This window comes from Oncorhynchus keta, chromosome 10 (genome assembly GCF_023373465.1).
Source record: "Oncorhynchus keta strain PuntledgeMale-10-30-2019 chromosome 10, Oket_V2, whole genome shotgun sequence".
In the NCBI taxonomy this organism is placed as follows: domain Eukaryota; kingdom Metazoa; phylum Chordata; class Actinopteri; order Salmoniformes; family Salmonidae; genus Oncorhynchus; species Oncorhynchus keta.
Genome location: NC_068430.1, coordinates 40,354,044 through 40,368,556, shown reverse-complemented (window position 1 = coordinate 40,368,556; position 14,513 = coordinate 40,354,044). Strand labels below are relative to the sequence as shown.

At 42.3% G+C, this 14,513-nt stretch overlaps 1 protein-coding gene across 2 annotated transcripts; it reads left to right on the top strand.

Moving 5' to 3' along the window:
• Window positions 1-22: 22 nt before the first annotated feature.
• rbck1 (RanBP-type and C3HC4-type zinc finger containing 1) lies at window positions 23-14,376 on the top strand. Of its 2 annotated transcripts, none has more exons than XM_035778135.2 (13): window positions 23-350; window positions 645-692; window positions 896-1,040; window positions 1,376-1,472; window positions 1,605-1,803; window positions 1,995-2,101; window positions 2,208-2,381; window positions 2,581-2,741; window positions 3,858-3,969; window positions 4,261-4,440; window positions 4,555-4,653; window positions 4,987-5,130; window positions 13,191-14,376. In XM_035778135.2, exons 2-13 carry the CDS (start codon window positions 653-655, stop codon window positions 13,269-13,271), a joined length of 1,539 nt encoding a protein of 512 aa, XP_035634028.1. In that variant the 5' UTR covers window positions 23-350; window positions 645-652; the 3' UTR covers window positions 13,272-14,376. The 2 variants fall into 2 exon arrangements, with proteins under 2 accessions (XP_035634028.1, XP_035634027.1); XM_035778134.2 differs by lacking the exon at window positions 23-350 and adding an exon at window positions 353-472.
• The last annotated feature ends 137 nt before the right edge of the window (window positions 14,377-14,513 follow it).

Here is a 14,513-nt window from a genome sequence, read left to right as displayed (position 1 = left end):
AAATATCATGGAATAAATTATTAAAATACATATTGGTCTATCTGGATGTTATGAAACGCCAGTCTCTCATCACTATCTATGTACAGTACTGATATGTCATACATTGCAATATGCAAATTCATAATTTAAAAACGTACTTCCTGAATATAGCTAGCTAAGTTTCGTTTCACTTTTCATTCAGCTAGCCTTATAATCTTGATAATGAAGTAGCTACACGTAAAGAGAAGTGGTTTCAAGTTCTATAATTACGTACAAATCTTTGGCAAGAGAAAAGTTAGTTAATTGTCAACAGATGAGGAAACTCTATGAAGAAGCCTGATAGCCCTATTACGTAACTGCGCGCTGATCAGGTGAGAAACCCATTTGCAGTTTTATCAACTTGAAGCTCGAGCGCCTTTACCACCTTCACTCTGCTGTGTGACCCATTCTATGTAAATTTCTCTCAATTTTGGTAGTCTCTGGATACTTATGGGTAAAGTATCACATGTCGTTTAGCATACAATACAATATTAATAGTAATGGTCTTCCTTATGGGATAGAGTACTGTCAAAGTGAACGTTTCCGTTTCACATGATGTTGTTTTTCACTGTGTGTTATTCTTCTCTGCATCATTACTTTCTTATTCTTGTCATTTCTTAAAATAGGTCCAACTATGACTTCTCCTGAGGTCTTCACAAGCAACTTAGTAGAGGGTAAGAATAGAGCGTTTTCATAATAGTCTCCTATCTGATGTCCTGATCATGTCTAAATGGGTAGGTCAATAAACGGCCAAAGAGCAATGATAGTATGACATCATATGAACGTGAAACGTACAATAGCTGGTCTATTTTTGACAAATTTTAATTGAGTATCGAGAGTTCTGTGCATTGAAGGCAACGTAATTGTTCTATTGCAGCGGAGGAGCTAGCCCAGTTGTTGAGTGAGGCCATCAGCTGTGGTGACAAAGATGAAGCCAAAAGGTGTTCAGAGCAGCTGGCAGAGTTGTGTGTACCAGTATCTGTCATGATCTCCCGCAAGGCTTACTCCCAAGACTCTATTCGGTAGGTGGAATCATTTAGTAGTATTCTTTTGGGTCATACTTTACATTAGTTACATAGGATTAGCCTATAACAGAATAAACGCAAGTGGAATAATCAACATGTAATTAGGCTGTACATTTAAGCACGTGAAGCATAGAAATAGTGCACATAGAACTTCTTATGCTTGCTTTCAATGAGAATGGCACATCTATAACACCAATGTGTATGTGAATTTGGTTGGTTGGCCCACAAAGTGACATATTGCAGCTTTAATAAATTGTAACACCTTTGTAACTGTGTTGTTTTAGTGCTGAGACATTCAGACCCAGTTACCTCTATTGGTTACTTTGCTGCAGGTTGAAGGTGGGAGTCGGGGATGCACAGTCAGAAAACTATATTCCGGTTACTTTGTTGGTAACACTTGACATGACCATTTCAGATTTGAAAGAAAAGGTAAAATAAATAATTGTTGCAACCCATTTTCAACAACAGCTCTGATATTTACTCATTATCTTGAACACACATATTTGCAGTGAAAAAAAGTGGAGACCGAGACCCCATGCATTCTTGAATTTCTCTCTACAGATCAATACTGACTATGGATTTCATCCATCTCTGCAAAGCTGGGTGATCGGTAAGCGTCTGGCACGGGACTCTAAAACTCTGTACAGCCATGGGGTAAGGAAGAATGGAGACCAAGCCTACCTGTACATCAAGTCTGCCCAGGCTGCCAACCTCAGCCGGGAGCAAGTGAACCAGGAGGAGGAGCACCGTCGGCTAGACAGTAAGGATACTCTGTCATACAGCACTGTTTAGTCTTCCAATAAGAACCTAGTATACTGAGCAAGGCACAGGTTGTCAACGTATCAGCTTGTGACACACACATGCACACTTACACCAACCTATACCTTAAAATATTTCCCCCCATTATAGACAGCCATGTTTGTATTTTGACTTGTTGCCATCATGGTATAGGTATCATTGAGTCATTGAGTCCTCTACTGGCCAGAGGAGCAACTGGACCAACCCCACCTCCCAAAACTAAACAACCAGCACCACCTCCTCTGCAACCAAAGCCTCCGGTAAGATTATAATGCAAACTGTGCAATGACTCATTGTATACATATACGATAACCATGACCGTTTCTACAATAATGTGTGCTTGCATATGTGTGTGGGGACAACTAGGTGGGTTGGTCATGCTCTGTGTGCACCTATGCTAACAAGCCAACGAGGCCGGGCTGTGAGATGTGTGGGTCTGAAAGACCAGAAGATTATAAAGTACCTGAGGTTTACCAGCCTGATGAGCAGGAGATCCAGAGACTCCAGCTAGAGGAGATGGCCAATCTACAGTACCAGCAGGTATGCTTTAAACAAGATATGAGTTGCAAGATATGAGATATACACGTGTTACTCAGATTTTCGTTACAATCATGTCATAATTACATATAGCTAAAAAGACACTTGGTATGACTGTTTTTTAATATGTGTAGCCACCTTATTAAATGAGAAAGACAGCGTTCCCTTAATTTTACCACTCTGTTGCTGTGGGACGATGAAGGCATTGGATGAAGAGCGGGAGAGGAATTTCTTGAGTCTGGTGGAAACAGACGCCCACAGCCTCGTCCCCAACACAGAGGAGCTGGACTGTCCTATTTGCCTCTGCTCCATTCCGCCAGGGGAGGGAGCCACACTGCGGGAGTGCCTGCATGTTTTCTGCAGGTATAACACATCTTGGCTACATCTCAGTAAGGGGGTAAATGTTATTTATAATAGGGGTTACATGGAGAAAATCGGACCTCTCTGAAATGAAAATGGACTGCCCTCCCTTCAGCAAAATATATTTTACTTACAACCTCTGAACGCTTGAAAAAAAAACAAGTGACCATCCCCTATACCCAAAATAATAATTAAAATAAAAAAGATGGCAGAGAATATGTATACCGTTTACCCTCACTTCCTGGACAGATTAGAGCCTTAGATACACAGTTTTAGAAACTGTTCTTCATCCTGTAAGCATTACATGGCAATGCAGGAAGAGTGATAGCGCAGAGGGCTGCAGGCCAGGAGGTTGTGGGTGGAGGAATTGACCGACAAAATGTATGGCTATAGCCTAATTTCGTCTGTCAAACAGGTAGGCCTACCTCTTATTTCTTAAATAGGAAGAAATAGACTCAAATATAAAGCCTTCGTGTTGTTACTTAAGTCTAATTTTAAAAAATATATATGGTTGAAATGAATTATGTCTACTTGAATTTGCCTACTTTCAGCACCATGAGGTGTCCATTTCCGATTGATTGTAACGCGGCTGCTGCTTCAGGTTTTAGCCCCACGATGTAAACTACTCAAATTTGGCTTATTGTGATGTCAATAAATATGATAACTACATCATGGACAAGAAACATATTGTTTTTAATAAAATTAATGAAAGTATTAGCAAGCTATCAAAGTTCTCATTTTTGCGCTCTCTTCAAACTGATCAGAACATGGGATATAGGCTAGTCCGCACGCAAGATAGTGCATTTTGTGGACTTGGCCTAATAAATAAAAACATTTGGAAGCAGCCTTTGACTCTCCTCCTGAACTGCCACTGTAAGCCTACACAGCACAGCCATTGGCAGCAGACAAACAGTTTTGGATCAGCAAGAGCAGAGCAGGCCGGGGTTCAGGGTTGGAATATCCATTGCCGTGTGTAATGCAGCCTAGTTTTATTTTCACTGCGGCTATCTTAGAAAAATAACTTTGTTCTGTGCCTCTCCGACCATGCACTTCATAGCCTATGGCCTTGAGACATATACAGGTTAAATGCCTTCTTTTTTGCGTGTTTTCTTTAAACAGGGAGTGTCTTAAAGGAACCATAGTGAATAGCATGGATCCAGAGGTGACCTGCCCTTATGGGGATGAAGACTACAGCTGTGATAGAAAGCTGCAGGACAGGGAGATCCAATCTGTGAGTCCTGCTGGTGCTCTCGCCATTAGCCTGGCAGCCAGTCAGTTTATGCTTGGTTGGCTAAAGAAAAAAATAAGAACTGTACCCAGGCTATCTCACTATAGCTCTCTGTATCAAGTGATGATAATGCCTTGTATCATTTATGTAGGGTGCTAATAATAATAATACATGGCATTTATATAGTGCTTTTCAAAGACCCAAAGATGATTTTTGTGAAAGATATTCATCACCATAACATAAATTTCATCCATTCCATTGTACTCTACAGTGTCCTGTTCTTTGTCTCTTTAGCTTCTCTCTCAGGAGGAGCACCAGAAGCTTCTAGAGCTGAGGCTCAGTATTGCTGAGACGCGGAGTGAGAACAGCTACCACTGCAAAACCCCCGACTGCGCTGGCTGGTGTATCTTTGAGGACGAAGTCAATGAGTTTATTTGTGAGCTCTGCAAAGAGACCAACTGCCTCCTCTGCAAGGTGTGTCAACTTTCTCTCACTCTTCCTCCTTTGTCCCCCCTTGAATGCTAAAATAAATTATGAAGATAACAATAGGTGCTTGGCCAACAACATTTCTGTCAACCTCTTTTTAAGGCCATCCACAAGGACATGAACTGCAAGGAGTATCAAGATGATCTCCGGATCAGAGCTGAGAATGACGTGGCTGCAAAACAGACCACACAGATGCTGGAGGTAATGTGGTAACAGGCAGATAGTATTCCCTTTCAGTGATATAGCACTGTCTTGGATTGAACATGACATACTACACTACTGAACTGCTATTTGAAGTCTGTTTTTTGGGGGGTGAAACATACTATCGGCCTATTATAGTTTTGAACTGAAATATGAAGCTTATGGGTTTAGATTACACATACTGTCAGCCTATTACACTACCGAACCCATATGTGAAGTCTACTGGTATACCCAATCTTGATTAAACCCACTATTGGGTTATTATACGACTGTACTGTGATATGATATCTATGGGTAAACCTAACCTGGAGCTCCTGTTGTCTTCTTCGATAGTCCTTACTGCAGAACGGGGAGGCCATGCACTGTCCTAAGTGTAAGGTCATAGTTCAGAAGAAGGACGGCTGTGATTGGATCTGCTGCCTGATGTGTAAGACGGAGATCTGCTGGGTCACCAAGCAGGCTCGCTGGGGACCAAACGTAAGACAGTTAAGGCCAAATCAAACGAAACATGAATGAGCGTTGCTCGTTCGATGCAAGAAAAATATATTTGCTGTCTAATTTGAAGCGCATGGCGATTTTGACGGCATCGACGCTCGCGGCCCGTCTGATTTCTGTCATTCACTACCACTACCTTTTCGTTTGATTTGCCCTTCAGTTACAACAAACTGTACTCTTACAGCTACTCTCTCCCCACTCTAATACCTCACCGTGCTAGACCATTCTTCTTAGACCTACCCTATGGCACAATTTCAAACATACTTTTGGTCATGTAGTGTATGTGGATACCTGCTCGTCGAGCATCTCACTGTGGAGTTGGTCGCCCCTTTGCTTCCATAACAGCCTCCACTCTTATGGGAAGGCTTTCCACTAGATGTTGGAACATTGTTGCGGGGACTTGCTTCCATTCAGCCACGAGCGCATTAGTGAAGTCGGGCACGGATGTTGGGCGATTAGGCCTAGCTCGCAGTCTGCATTCCAATTCATCCCAAAGGTGTTTGATGGGCTTGAAGTCAGGTCTCTGTGCAGGCCAGTCAAGTTTTTCCACACCGAGCTCAACAAACCATTTCTGTATGGACCTCGCTTTGTCATGCTGAAACAAAAAAGGGCCTTCCCCAAACTGTTCCACATGTTGGAAGCACAGAATCGTTTAGATTGCCATTGTATGCTATAGTGTTAATTTCCCTTCACTGGAACTAATGGACCTAGCCCGGACTATGAAAAACAGCCCCAGACCATTGTTCCTCCTCAACCAAACTTTACAGTTAGCACTATGCATTCAGGCAGGTTGCATTCTCCTGGCATCCGCCAAACCAGGATTCGTCTGTCGGACTGATGGTGAAGTGTTTCATCACTCCAGAGAACGTGTTTCCACTGCTCCAGAGTCCAATGGCGGTGAGCTAGACACCACTCCTGCCGATGCTTGGCATTGCGCATAGTGATCTTAGGCATGTGTGCAGCTGCTTAGCCAGGGAAACTAATTTCATGAAGCTCCCGACGAACAGTTCTTGTACTAACATTGCTTCCAGAGGCAGTTTGGAACTCGGTAGTGAGTGTTGCAACCGAGGACAGACGATTTTTACACACTTCAGCACTCGCCGTCCTGTTCTGTAAGCTTGTGTGGCCTACCACTTCATAGCAAAGCCTTCATTGCTCCTAGACGTTTATATTTCACAATAACAGCATTTATAGTGCTCTAGCGGGGCAGAAATTTAACGAACTGACTTGTTGGAAATGTGGCATCCAATGACGGTGCCACGTTGAAAGTCACTGAGCTGTTCAGTTACACCATGCCCAAACCGGACGCATGCGTGCGCAAATTGTTTTTGTCCCCCCACATCAAATGTGATCACGACATGCAGGTTGAAATATCAAAACAAACTCTGAACCAATTATATTTTGGGGACAGGTCAAAAAGCATTAAACATTTATGGCAATTTAGCTAGCTAGCTTGCTGTTGCTAGCTAATTTGTCCTGGGATATAAACATTGAGTTGTTATTTTACCTGAAATGCACAAGGTCCTCTACTCTATTAATATACACGTAAAACAGTCAACTGAATCGTTTTTAGTCATCTCTCCTCCTTCCAGGATTCTTTTTCTTCTTTGGACTATATGACTTTTGACAACTAACTTTCATAATAAGGTGCGTTACCACAACCGACCTCCGTTTATCTTTCAATCACCCACGTGGATATATGTTCCAAAAAACCAATGAGAAGATGGCACGTGGGTATATGCTTCTAAAGACCAATGAGGAGTTGGGAGAGGCAGGACTTGCAACGCGTTCTGCATCACAAATAGAATCAACTTCTATTTTAGCGTCTGGCAACGCAGACACGCGTTGGCGAGCAGTGTGGGTGCAATGATTGAATAACATGTATGTGTACATTTATTTTGCAACACTCGCTCATGCGACGCGACCGGTGTGGTCAGCATGTAAGGTCATTCTACTGCCATTGTTTGTGTATTGCATGGCTGTGTGCTCGATTTTATACACCTGTCAGCAACGGGTGTGGCTGAAATAGCCGAAACCACTAATTTGAGGGATGTGCCTTCGAAAAGCATTCAGACCCCTTGACTTTTTTTCACATTTTGTTAGGATACAGCCTTATTCTAAAATTGATTAAATGTTTTTTTTCCCCCTCATCAATCTACACACATTACCCCATAATGACAAAGCAAAAACAGGATGTTAGACACTTTTGCTAATTTATAAAAAACAAAAAATGGAAATATCACATTTACATAAGTATTCAGTACTTTGTTGAAGCACCTTTGGTAGCGATTACAGCCTCGAGTCTTCTTGCGTATGATGCTACAAGTTTGGCACACCTGTATTTGGAGAGTTTCTCCCATTCTTCTCTGCAGATCCTCTCAAGCTATGTCAGGTTGGATCGGGAGCGTCACTGCACAGCTATTTTCAGGTCTCTCCAGAGATGTTCGATCAGGTTCAAGTCCGGGCCACTCTGTCTGGGCCACTCAAAAGACATTCAGAGACTTGTCCCGAAGTCACTCCTGAGTTGTCTTGGCTGTGTGCTTAGGGTCGTTGTCCTGTTGGAAGATGAACCTTTGCCCCAGTATGAGATCCTGAGTGCTCTGGAGCCAGTTTTCATCAAGAATCTCTGTACTTTGTTTCGTTCATCTTTCGTTCATCTTTCCCTTGTTCAAATTAAAATCGGATTGTATTTGTCACATGCGCTGAATACAACAGGTTTGGCACACCTTACAACTTAACCAGTTAAGAAAAGTACCTAAAAAAATAAGAAATAAAAGTAACAAATCATTAAAGAGCAGCAGTAAAATAACAGTAGCGAGGCTATATACAGGGGGTACCGGTACAGAGTCAATGTGCGGGGGAACCGGTTAGTCGAGGTAATTGAGGTAATATGTACATGTAGGTAGAGTTATTAAAGTGACTATTCATAGATAATAAACAGAGAGTAGCAGCAGCGTAAAAGAAGGGGGGTGCGTCAATCCAAATAGTCTGGGTAGCCATTTGTTGGCTTGGGGGTAGAAGTTGTTTAGAAGCCTCTTGGACCTAGACTTGAAGCTCTGGTACTGCTTGCCGTGCGGTAGCGGAGAGAACAGTCTATGACTTGGGTGGCTGGAGTCTTTGACAATTTTTAGGGCCTTCCTTTGTCATAGTCTGTTATAGAGGTCCTGGATGGCAGGAAGCTTGGCCCCAGTGGTATACTGGGCCGTTCGCACTACCCTTTGTAGTGCCTTGCGGTCGGAGGCCGAGCAGTTGCCATACCAGGCAGTGATGCAACCAAATGCTTGATGGTGCAGCTGTATAACCTTTTGAATCTCAGGACCCATGCCAAATCTTTTCAGACTACTGAGGGGGAATAGGTTTTGTCGTGCCCTCTTCATCGACTGTCTTGGTGTGCTTGGACCATGTTAGTTTGTTGATGATGTGGACGCCAAGGAACTTGAAACTCTCAATCTGTTCCACTACAGCTCGGTCGATGAGAATGGGGACGTGCTCGGCCCTCCTTTTCCTGTAGTCCACAATCATCTCCTTTGTCTTGATCACGTTGAGGGAGAGGTTGTTGTCCGGGCATCACACGGCCAGGTCTCTGACCTCCTCCCTATACAATGTCTTGTGGTTGTCGGTGATCAGGCCTACCACTGTTGTGTAATCGGCAAACTTAATGATGGTGTTGGAGTCGTACCTGGCCATGCAGTCATGAGTGAACAGGGAGTACACGCACCCCTGAGGGGCCCTTGTGGTGAGGACCAGCGTGGCAGATGTGTTGTTTACCTACCCTTACCTCCTGGGGGCAGCCCATCAGGAAGTCCAGGATCCAGTTGCAGAGGGAGGTGTTTATATCCAGGGTCTTCAGCTGAATGATGAGCTTAGAGGGCACTATAGTGTTGAATGCTGAGCTGTCATCTTTGAATAGAAACCTCACATAGATGTTCTTTTTGTCCCGGTTGGAAAGGGCAGTGTGAAGTGCAATAGAGATTGCATCATTTGTGGATCTGTTGGCGAGGTATGCAAATTGGATTGGGTCTAGAGTTTCTGGGTTAATGGTGTTGATGTGAGCCATGACCAGCCTTTCAAAGAACTTGAAGGCTACAGACGTGAGTGCTATGGGTCTGTAGTCTTTTAGGTAGGTTACCTTAGTGTTCTTGGGCACAGGGACTATGGTGGTCTGCTTGAAACATGTTGGTATTACAGACTCAGACAGGGAGAGGTTGAAAATGTCAGTGAAGACACTTGCCAGTTGGTCAGCGCATGCTCGTTGTACATATCCTGTAATCCGTCTGGCCCTGCGGCCTTGTGAATGTTGACCTGTTTAGTTCTTACTCATATCGGCTACGGAAAGCGTGATCACACAGTCGTCTGGAACAGCTGATGCTCTCATACAGGTTTCAGTGTTAATTGCCTCGAAGCGTGCATAGAGAACTTAGCTCGTCTGGTAGGCTTGTGTCACTGGGCAGCTCGCGGCTGTGCTTCCCTTTGTAGTCTGTAATAGTTTGCAAGCCCTGCCACATCCGACGAGCGTCGAAGCCGGTGTAGGACAATTCGATCTTAGTCCTGTATTGATGCTTTGCCTGTTTGATGGTTCGTCGGAGGGCGTAGCAAGATTTCTTATAAGCTTCCGGGTTAAAGTCCCACTCCTTGAAAGCGGCAGTTCTACCCTTTTGCTCAGTGCGGATGTTGCCTGTAATCCATGGGGTTCGACATCATCAATGCACTTATTGATGAAGCCATTGACTGATGTGGTGTACTCCTCAATGCCATCGGAAGAATCCCATTACATGTTCCAGTCTGTGCTAGCAAAACAGTCCTGTAGCTTAGCATCTGCTTCATCTGACCACTTTTTTTATTGACCAAGTCCCTGGTGCTTCCTGCTTTAGTTTTTGCTTGTAAGCAGGAATCAGGAGGATAGAATTATGGTCAGATTTGCCAAATGGAGGGCGAGGGAGAGCTTTGTACACGTCTCTGTGTGTGGAGTAAAGGTGTTCTAGAGTTTCTTTCCCTCTGGTTGCACATTTAACATGCTGGTAAGTTTCCCTGGATGAGCATTTTCCTGTTTGCTTATGGCTGTATACAGCTCAATGAGTGCAGTCTTAGTGCCAGCATCGGTTTGTGGTGGTAAATAGACAGCTACGAAGAATATAGATGAAAACTCTCTTGGTAGATGGCATGGTCTACAGCTTATCATGAGATACTCTACCTCAGGTGAGCAAAACCTCAATACTTCCTTAGATATCGTTTACCAGCTGTTGTTTACAAATATACATAGACCATCACCCCTTGTCTCGCCAGAGGCTGCAGTTCTATCCTGCCGATACAGTGTGTAACCCACCAGCTGTGTTATTCATGTCGTCGTTCAGTCGCGACTCGGTGAAACATAAGATATAACCATTTTTAATGTCTTGTTGGTAGAATACACGTGCTTGTAGTTCGTCAACTTTATTATCCAGCGATTGTACGTTGGCAAAGGCAGATTAGCCACTCGTCGCTGGATCCTTACAAGGCACCCCAAACTCCTTCCGTGATATCTACATCTTTTTCACCCGCGAATGACGGGGATGAGGGCCTCATCGGGTGTCTGGAGTAAACCCCTCTCGTCCGACTCATTAAAGTCAAATGATTTGTCCAGTTCAAGGTGAGTAATCACTGTTCTGATGTCCAGAAGCTCTTTTCAGTCATAAGAGATGGTAGCAGCAACATTATGTACAAAATAAGTTACAAACAATGAGAAAAAAAATAACAAAATAGCACAGTTGGTTAAGATCCCATTAAATAGCAGCCATCTAGCAGTCATTACTACCCTATCCTGACTAGTCTCCCAGTCCCTGCTGCTGAAAAACACCCCCACAGCATGATGCCAGACGTGGTGCTTGGCATTCATACCAAAGAGTTCAATCATTGTTTCATCAGACCAGAGAATCTTGTTTCTCCTGTTCCGAGAGTCTTTAGGTGCCTTTTGGCAAACTCCAAGCGGGCTGTCATGTGCCTTTTACTGAGGAGTGGCTACCGTATGACCACTCTACCATAAAGGCAGTGGTGGAAAAAGTACCCAATTGTTATACTTGAGTTAAAGGAACAATACCTTAATAGAAAATAACTCAAGAAAAAGTGAAAGTCACCCAGTAACATACTCTACTTAAGTATCAAAAGTATAAATAATGACAAATTCCTGATATTAAGCAAACCACACAGCACCATTTTCCTGGTTTTATGTACCGGTATTATTTTTTTTTTTTTTACAGATAGCCAGGGGCTATCTCCAACACTCAGACGTAATTAAGCATTTGTGTTTAGTGAGTCCACCAGATCAGAGGCAAGATGGATGACTGGGGATGTTCTCTTGATAAGTGTGTGGATTGGACTATTTTTATGTCCTGCTAAGCATTCAAAACATAAAAAGTTCTTCAGGGAAAATGTATGGAGTAAAAAGTAAATAATTTTCTTTAGGAATGTAGTGAAGTAGAAGTTGTAAACATAAATAGTAAAGTACAGATACCCCAAAAAGCAACTTAAGTAAAAATACTTTCGAGTACTATTTAAGTACTTTACACCATTGCATAAAGGCCTGATTGGCAGAGTGCTACAGAGATGGGGGAACCTTCCAGAAGAACAACGATCTCCACTGAGGAACTCTAGAGGTTTGTCAGAGTGACCATTGGGTTCTTCTTCCCCCGATTGCTCAGTTTGGCCGGGCAGCCAGCTCAAGGTCTTGGTGGTTCCAAACTTTTTCCATTTAATAATGATGGAGGCCACCCACTGTGTTCTTGGGGACCTTCAATGCTGCAGAAATGTTTTGGTACCCTTCACTAGATCTGTGCCTCGACACAATCCTGTCTCGGAGCTCTATGGACAATTCCTTCGACCTCATGGCTTGGTTTCTACTCTGACATGCACTGTCAACTGTTGGACCTTATACAGACAGGTGTGTACCTTTCCAAATCATGTCCAATCAATTTAATTTACCACAGGTGTACTCCAATCAAGTTGTAGAAACATCTCAAGGATGATCAATGGCAACAGGGTGCACCTGAGCTCAATTTCAATTTATAGCAAAAGGTCTGAATACTTACAGTACCAGTCAAAAAATAATTTGTATACATTTGCAAAAATGTCTAAAAAAACTGTTATGGTGTATTCTGTGTAGATTGCTGATTTTGTTTTTTCTTTAATCCATTTTAGAATAAGGCATAACAACATTTTGAAAGTCAAGGGGTCTGAACACTTTCTGAAAGCACTGCAGTATATCACTATGGTCACCAAAAGATTTGAAAGTTACCATGCCCAGTTTGAATGCTATACTCTTTATTGAGTCATTCAGATATCTTAGGTCAGATATTAAAATCTGATCGATTCTATAGTGAAAACACAAATCTATATTATTAGCTGATCTACCCCAATCCAGTACTGCTTTGGTGTTAAATACATGGTACAGTACTATAAGGCTTTGCATATCCTGTAGAACTGAGTGTATTAAAAAGTTTGTACCATGGCATTGTTTAATACTCATTTCTGATTGGCTTGAAGGGCATTCTAGCGCGTGCATTATTTCCCCATAATGCATGGTATATTTTCGCAGTAGAATTCAATGGCTATAGTTCGTTCCTACATGTTATATGTTTGAGCTGCTTTTGAATGCAAAAGTATAATAGAAAACATTATTGGCATTGTTGAGTTCAATTTTCATAACAGCAAGCTAGGACACCTGCATTGCTTGCTATTTGGGGTTTTAAGCTGGGTTTCTGTACAGCACCGACATCAGCTGATGTAAAAAGGGATTTATAAATAAATTTGATGGTTTAGTTAGCTAAACTAGCAAGTTGGTTTGTTTTGTCACTAAGTCAACTACTGTCACAATCTTGTAAACTTGCTAAATACATTCATTTCTAGTGGCTAATGTGTTAAATTATAGCCATGGTATGAGGGATAATCAACTCGGGGCTCAATGCGTTCTTTGGAAAATAATTAAACTTGTGTTGGTCAGTTCCACTCCGCTAGTTAGTGCATCTTGGAACTTGTTGATTATTCCTTACGTATCTGATGCCTCTCTGCAGGGTTCTGGGGACAACTCAGGAGGCTGTGGATGTCGATTTGATGGGGCGCGTTGCCACCCTAACTGCCAGAACTGCCACTGAGGGGCCCCACTCCATCTCAACATGGTGCTGGATGGGTAGTCCATATCGGGACACACTCAGTGTCCTGTGAGGCAAGGGGACTATTTTTCACTTCTCAGTAATCCAAACCTGGACTAACCTGAAAAAATCATGCACGGTTGTCAAGGGATGGTTTGGGTAAAAACTTTAGTTCTGCACATGGATCTCAAGTTATTCAGTCCTTTGTGAAGACACTGGCTGGTCTTACTTCCAAAGGACTTTTATATTACTTTGAACACCAATTATCCCTGGGTGGTGTTTCATTGATGGTTCAATTGACATTGGTGTATCACACATTGTATTGCCTAGTTAGAGGAATAATATAAATGTTTTGCTCTATACATGTAGGACGATTGTTAAATATTATGTTAGAGATGTATAACCACCTATATCTGACAGGGGACACTCCATTTAAACAAAACAGGGTTGTGAAATAAATTCAAGATGCTTATTGTTTTCTTTGAGATGCACGCTTCTGTTTTGTTAAATGGCAAGAGTCTTAGACACTGGAAGAATATTGTATATTGTCCTTCATGTAGAAAATAAATGTTGGCTAATTGTTTAACTTCTCATCAGCAGTAAGGTTCTAGTCATGACCTTAAAAGCATTAACACTAGAGATACTAAAACAGATACATATTGTAACCTTGTAATGGGGATAACTATTTACTTTTCTTTGGACTGACCATGTACAACTGTAATTAAGGGATATTTAACATTCATTGGTTCTGTTAGATTTTGTAAGTTATCAAAGGCGGTAATGGACAATCACAATTCTTCTGTAGTTTGGTTTGACCACTCCTCCAGCCTTTATTGGAAGTGTTTTTTTTAACACTCTAGCAGAAGCCATCCATACTCGTTATTGATGACTACAACTAAACCAATCTGTTCAGCATAGCCAATTGTTTTAACACTGCATACAGTGCAGTATAATGCAAGTCTTACCTATGTTCATTTGCTACTTTTTTGAAGGATGATACCATTGCAGGGCACAATTACTTTTGTTTGGCGAATGTAAAGCATTAATTACTTTAGGGAAAATAACTTTTCTTCATGAATGATCCTGAATAAAGGGGTTTTATTGTGTTGTCTGTCTGCTGCTTTGAGTAATTTGTAGCCCTTAGCGTAAACAAAGATGGTAGAAACCTTAGACTCCGGTGATTTTCAACGTTTCCTTCATTTTTTCACGACTGCATCCACCTTGATGAAATAGTCTATATGTAGC

Coding starts and splice junctions, on each gene's coding strand:
- rbck1 (XM_035778134.2), top strand. Junction 1,473..1,604: donor TTTCAGATTTGAAAGAAAAG/GTAAAATAAATA, acceptor TTCTCTCTACAG/ATCAATACTGACTATGGATT. Junction 2,382..2,580: donor CCAATCTACAGTACCAGCAG/GTATGCTTTAAA, acceptor GGGACGATGAAG/GCATTGGATGAAGAGCGGGA.